We start from the raw sequence: 7,197 nt of genomic DNA on the forward strand, positions 1-7,197 counted from the left end.
AAAAAGGCTTTAATAAATTAAAATGAGTGATCTCACTTTGGTGGTAATCACACAGAATAATTTATAGAAATTATACGTATGTGAATTTGTCGCACCCCAATTTTTGACCCACATATTTCATTCATTTGATATTATCGCATTCGTATTTCATTTACATTATATCGTCGCATTTCTTGCATATTTCTCGATTTTTTATTTACCTTTTCATTTTAGTCATTAGTTTATTTTTAATATTATTATAAGTTTTATTTTTTATTGTTATTGTTATTATTATTTTTATTTTTTATTTTTTTTTAGATTTAGTTAAGTTTAGAGTTATTAATAAAAGAACAAAATAGTTAAACAAAAAATAGTACAACAAAATAAACGAAAATTTTGTCTTCTCTTCAACTCTCTCCCACGTCTGCCACTGTGCCATCACCATCATCCCCCCATGCCAAAAAGAACACTCCAAAAGCCTGCACAAAAGCAAGCAAAACAGTCCAAAAACCCTGCATAATATGCACATAAGCCTGCCAAAGAACAGCCAAAAATTTCATCAATTTAGTCATACATAACCTGCATAACAAAAGTACCAAAAGCATCTTAGCAAAATTGTTCAAACAACCCAAATTTCCCCCCAAAAACCCTATCATCTACCTCTATAAAAACAGACACTCAGCATAAGCAAAGGGGGGAACAACTTCACAGAACCAATACTCTGTTGAAATTAACTCTCAAAACTCACTGTCCTTCACAACCTTACATTCAGCTTCACTCAGACTCCCTCCACGCAACACATTCCTCAAAACCTTCACTCAACCTCACAACATCAACACATAAAACTCTGCCCAGAAACCACAAACTTCTCAAACACTCCTTACAATCAACAACCATCCATTCAATCTTTCAACACCATCTCAAATCCACAACCCTCCCATTCAGAACACTCACTGCCATAACTCACCCGCACTCAAGTTAACCTCCATACGCATCATCTTTTCAACATATCCACAGCAAACCATAACAACATCAGAAGCAGCAGAAGCAATACACACGCAAGAGAAGAGAAGAAGTAGAAGTAGAAGTAGATCGAAAGAGAAGAGATCTTGCAAAAGTACCTGAAGACTACCTCTGTTTGTTTCCTTTCTGATTCATTTTGCGTTTAATTTCCATTTGCTTAAATAACATGTGATTTATTTCGAATCTTGATGGGAATCGTGGGGACAAGGGTACTGATTTGGTTTATGTGTTTTGCTTGTTTGTGATGATTGTACCATATGCGTGATTTGTTGTTTTGCTGAGTCGAGATGAGAGTGATGAGAACTAAGAGAGATTAACGTGAAAAAACAGAGGGATGTGAGTATGTTGAAGCTCGATTCAAAGAAATTGAGAGGAAGAGAGGCGCAGCCATCCCTCATAGATTTAGGGTTGTTGTTTTAATTCAATTTGGGCCTAAACAGTCTCAGCCCACCCGAATTTCTCATGTACACCCTTAAACTCAGTGCCACACCACCTCTTGAGATTTGTTTTTTTTACAACTTTTGGGCCTGTTTTTCCAATGACAGCCCAGCGCCCCTGTTCATTCTTCACACCCCTATTTTACTTTCTTTTAAGTCTATTGATATTGATTTTTGTTTTTATCCTTTTTTTCTATTATTTTAGTTATGATCTTGCTTGCTTAATTAAGAAATACAAAAAATATATATATTAATATTGTATAGTTTGATTTTATTTTTATGATATAACAAAACGCAAAAAAAATTGTATATTATGTAGGTTTGTTAGATTTTACTTCTTGTATTAAAATACCAAAAATATTAGATTAATCTCAATCCAAAAATCAATAAACCTTGGTTCAACGCCAAGTCGATACAAATAATTTCTCGATCCAACGTCGAGTTTTCTTTACAAAAATCCTTTAAACTATACCGAAAGATCGTGTGACAAGGGGTGTACACCTCTTGAATACCTCGATTCTTTTGGATTAAAACATTAAATAAAAAACATTAATCAAATCAAGAGATTAAGTGACAAGGGGTGAACACCTCTTGAATACCTTGATCTTTTGAATCAAAAACATTAATCAAATCAAGAGATTAAGTGACAAGGGGTGAACACCTCTTGAATACCTTGATCTTTTGAATCAAAAACATTAATCAAATCGAGAGATCGAGTGACAAGGGGTGAACACCTCTTGAATACCTTGATCTTTTGAACCTTTCTTTAATCAAACCAAGAGGTTAAGTGACAAGGGGTGGACACCTCTTGAATACCTTGATCTTTTGAACCTTTCTTTAATCAAACCAAGAGGTTAAGTGACAAGGGTGGACACCTCTTGAATACCTTGATCTTTTGAATCGAAACACTTTAAGCAAACCAAGAGGTTAAGTGACAAGGGGTGGACACCTCTTGAATACCTTGATCTTTTGAACCTTTCTTTAATCAAACCAAGAGGTTAAGTGACAAGGGGTGGACACCTCTTGAATACAAGGACAACAAGTGACAATGGGGCTCGCTCCTGTTCAATACCTTGGGTAAAGACGCGCTAGGTGAACACCTATGCTCAATCCTTTGCTAAACATCCATTTATAAAAACACAATTTCAATTTCATTTAAACCTTTTTGCCTTATGGCTTTTAAAACTCTTCTCATAAACGAGACACTTATTCAATTTCAAAATGCGAACATACTTCCACATGTGAAGATCGAATATCTTCCACTCGAATGCGATGATGGCCAAAATCTCGTCTCACTCTTGATTTAGTCATCCATTCTTGTAGTGATCTCATATCCATGTGCGCGTAGTATTTCCATTTGAAAGCGATCGAGTACCTCTCGCTAAAATCAATTAAACAAAATTTTTCGTGGTTCTAGCCCGAACTACGATTGCTCTGACTTTCCCATTGCACTAGGGAATACGTAGGCACAAGATACAAACGTCTTGGCGAGCATAATAATAAAAAATCATTTCTTTTTTCCTCATAATAATAAAAACCCTAAAAAACTTTTCTTTCATCTTTTCTCGATTAATAAGCTAAAGAACGCAAACACAAACACTAACACTCAAACACGAAACTAACTAAATGGGTCCCATCGAGTACGATGGAGGTGAGGGGTGCTAACACCTTCCCCTTGCTTAACCGACTCCCGAACCCAAATTTGGTTACGAACGACCATCTTATCCATCCTTTTTCATTTCATGGGTTTTATCGATATTTTCCCTTTCCTCTTTGGAATAAATAAAGTTCGGTGGCGACTCTGTTGTACTTCGAGCGTGCGATTGCGCTCGAGTCACATTTTTACCGCTACAGAATTATATAAAGTGTGGTGAATTCATACTGTGTATGTATGTTATTCATTATAAGTAATTATATAATTTCTATAATGATGTGAATTATCACCCTTCTGTTGGAATATTTTTTATAACGGCATCGCTCAGGTACAAAAGATTAGAGTTGCTTCTAGCAAGAGAGTAGCTAGAGGAGTTATTATTATTTTATTTTCGTATTTTGGATTTGAGTCATGCTCTGGTTATGAAACAGTGAGAAACATTTTTATTCATGTTTTTAGCAATATTTTGTATAATATTTTTATTTTGTTATTTTAATAAGTTATGTGATGTTTGGATTTGATGCCTCCTTTTTCTAATAAAGTAAACTATTATGAGACAATAATGTGTTGTCCGAATAAATGTGATTCTGCTGTTACATGCTTATGTGAAAGTGTATGAAAAACATGAATTTTAATTAAGTGTTATTGAACATAGGCATTTGTGGTTTTTGAAAATTTACATTTGTGTTTGGATATAGAAAAGAATAACCAGGCCAAACCTACTTAAATCCACTAATAAAAAATTTATTACTAGTGTTTTTGTTGTGTGTTGTATAATTTATTACTTATAGTCTTAACTTATTTAGACTTAATTAGTGTTTTTTTCATAGTGAGTTATATAATTTACTACTTTTTTAATTGAAGCATTTTGTTTCATATTTTATTTATTTATTCTAACAATTTTAACTTCTTAATTTATAAAATTACATTCTTGATATTTTTTCCTCAAATTCTCATCTCATTCAATTTCAAAAGTTTGATTCATTAATGACGTGACATTGCTTTGATAGTTTTTTTATTCGTGCACGGAGTGATAATAATTACTATAAAAAAGCAACATACACCTATTTAAAATTTCAATTTTAAACTTAAAGAATGACATTCAATTTAACAATATTGACTTTTGTTAGTTGAACCAAGATATTGATGTGATTGTCATCCTTATAAGTTGGGAATGTATTCTTCCGCCTGAATTTTTTCCATGTTTCCTTCTATGATAAATCCTAACCCTTTATTTTATTTTTAAATTTTAAATATCCTAAATTTTTTTCAATGATCATGATTTTACTGGACCGACCCTCCATTCATTGAAGAGAATCTAGTCCTTTGTAAATTTAGATGACATTCTTGTAAGTGGAATAATTTCATGGATCAATTATATGAAATTAGAACACCAATACTTACTTGTTGCAGACATGATTTGGGAATTAGGATTGTCGTTATTGTCACCTTGATTCGATCCCTGAAAAGATGAATGACCGGATCTTCCTTTGTATCTCACACTCCTCGTTCACAACTCTCACTGGGGCAAGTTGTGGAGCCGCTAGTTATGTTTCTAATTTTGTGATTACATAGGGGACCTAGCCAAATAATATATATAACCCTAGTCCCTACCCATTACGGGCAAGGGTTAAAAACCCACACTTTTGCCCACATCAATCAGGTTTCGGATACTCAAGCTTTTAATTAAAATGATTACTTAACCAATAAAGGAGCCTATTTATGCACCCCCATCAGAATCATGACTAACACATTTTTCACAAACTAAATAACAATTGATTATAGCCCATAAAATGATAAATAACTCTAACATTCTCCCACTTGGGCAAAATCAATTGTGTGATTTTAATTTTAAAAATACATTTTGAAACGACGTTCAGGTTAATGACTAATTCTTTAAAATTCGGTCGCATTTTAAGGAAATGTATGATTCCAGGTGCAGTATATAAATGACTCCATCTAACAAAAATCAAGCAGTATTGAATCATGGCGATTATTATATTCTTCATTGACAAAAAACCTTCCATGGTTACAAATACTACAGACCCTGTCAACTAGTCAACTGTTATTTTCTTTATCAGTCCTAAACAATTTCTCTCAAATGCATTAACGCCAAAGAAATTGCATGGTTTTATAAATCATAATGCCTCAGCTCCAATATGATGTCAACCACCGGCACAATGGTCTTGACAACACCAAGCTTAAAATCATACCTCAGCTCTAATATGGCATCGTCCACCGGTATTGTTGTCCCGAAGATGCCTAGTTCAAAATTATAACCATGCCTCGACTCCAACTAGTGTCGACCATAGGCACAGTTGTCCAAATTACAATGAGCCCCAATTTTAACAATTGACATATAAATAAACAATGACAAATAATAATAATATTCATTGCGTTGTCAATTGCTCATAATAATAATAATATCTTCTTGAGCTTCAATACTTATGTTACGGATGAAAAACGCCTCCGATTTATTCATGTTAATATCTTGGCCCGACGCTTCGGCATACACCTTCAAAATATACATAAGGTGTCTAACTTCTGTAAGATTTTCCCTGCAAAAAAGAAAACAATCGTCAACAAAAAGTAAGTGGACACCGAAGGTGGCCCCCTAAAGATCTTGATTCCATGAATGTCTCCTCTGTCAACTAAGCTTATGATAATGGTTGTAAGACCTTCGGCTATGAGAATGAAGAGATAAGGAGAAAGTGGATCTCCTTGTCTCAATCCCCTTTCTGGCTGAATGGGTCCGACACGATCCAAATTAAATAAAACAGAATAATGAACTGAAGTAACACACATTATCATCCAGTGAACCCACCTTTCTGCAAATCCCAATCTAACTAACATCCCTCTCAAAAAAACTCCAATCAACCCAGTCGTACGCTTTTCTAATATCACTCTTAAGAGCTAATTCCGCAATGTTACCTCTTGTCTTGCATTTTTTATTATGAATAACCTCGAAAGCTATCAATGCATTATCAAGAATAGATCTCTCTTCCACAAATGCCGATTTCTCTTCTGACACACACTTAGAGACAACATTTCAAGCTGTTTGCAAGGAGTTCATATACCATTTTATACACCACATTACATAAAGAGATGGATCGTAAATCCTTCATCGTTTTCGGGTTCTCACAATTAGGAATAAGACATATATTAGGACCCAGTAGCTTAGAAATATCTTCTTCTATGATCTTAGGTTGGATGTGCGATAATACCGGTTCATGAACATTTTGTTTTTCTTGGAACAACATGGTGAAGTAAGTCTTAGCCATATCACATAAGCCAGTTAGCCCGCTGCTTCCAAAAAAATTCTTCACGGGCTAGCAACTGCGCATTCTTTTGATGATTGTTGTTACAACCTCCAAACTAGCCTGATTACCAACTCTGTTGTAGTGTTCCATCTCATTTTCACATTCTTGTACTTCCTCTCTAAACCGACTTCTCTTCCTCCTACTCCACCTTCTCAGCTCCTCCACACAACCCCCTAACCTATCTGATATTTCCATCCCTCTGTTAGGTCCCCTCCCCACTTCGACAACATCCTGAATATCTTGCTCCAACAGACATTTATTTTCAAACTTGAATGAATAACGGTAACAGTGTCTTTCCGGAGGGTCTGTATGAAGAATGATAGGATTATGATCCGAATGCGAAGCCATCAAGTTAAGGAGCCTCGTATTCAGAAACAGCTCCAGCCACTGAGTTTTTGCCATAGCCCGATCGAGTCTTTCTTTGATCATATGTGGAGTACCTATACTTTTAGTCCAAGTGAACTGATACCCTTTAATGTTGATATCAGTAAGATTGAACTCTTCAACTGCATTATGGAACCCGTTACACATCCAATTCGGATGCGAATGGATACCCCTCTTGTCCTCTTGAGATAACATATCATTAAAATCCCGAATGATACACTACGGATTTGTCCGACATGTCTCTAAGGTCTCGCAACACATCCCAAGCAAATTTCTTACGCCCTCGCTTCGGGAAATCGTAATAAAAAGTCAACTGCCAATGCCCTCGAATATCATCCTTAATTATCATGTTCACAAAGTTCTGCGAATAATTCAACACTCTACACTTTATATTATTCCG

General features: G+C 35.0%; 1 protein-coding gene across 1 annotated transcript; it reads right to left on the reverse strand.

Moving 5' to 3' along the window:
- Positions 1 to 386: 386 nt before the first annotated feature.
- LOC131597019 (uncharacterized) lies at positions 387 to 6,992 on the reverse strand. The gene is made up of 2 exons (XM_058869744.1): positions 6,462 to 6,992; positions 387 to 512 (listed from the first exon to the last, which is right to left on the reverse strand). The coding sequence occupies exons 1-2, from the start codon at positions 6,990 to 6,992 to the stop codon at positions 387 to 389; spliced, it is 657 nt and encodes a 218-aa protein (XP_058725727.1).
- Between the last annotated feature and the right edge of the window lie 205 nt (positions 6,993 to 7,197).

This window comes from Vicia villosa, linkage group LG1 (assembly GCF_029867415.1).
Source record: "Vicia villosa cultivar HV-30 ecotype Madison, WI linkage group LG1, Vvil1.0, whole genome shotgun sequence".
Lineage (NCBI taxonomy): Eukaryota > Viridiplantae > Streptophyta > Magnoliopsida > Fabales > Fabaceae > Vicia > Vicia villosa.

Excerpts from the sequence above, each read along its gene's own strand:
- LOC131597019 (XM_058869744.1), bottom strand. The coding sequence starts at position 6,992 with ATGTTATCTCAAGAGGACAAGAGGGGTATCCATTCGCATCCGAATTGG. Across the intron at positions 513-6,461 it reads GTAATCAGGCTAGTTTGGAG|GCTTATGTGCATATTATGCA; the intron begins GTTGTAACAACA and ends GTTCTTTGGCAG.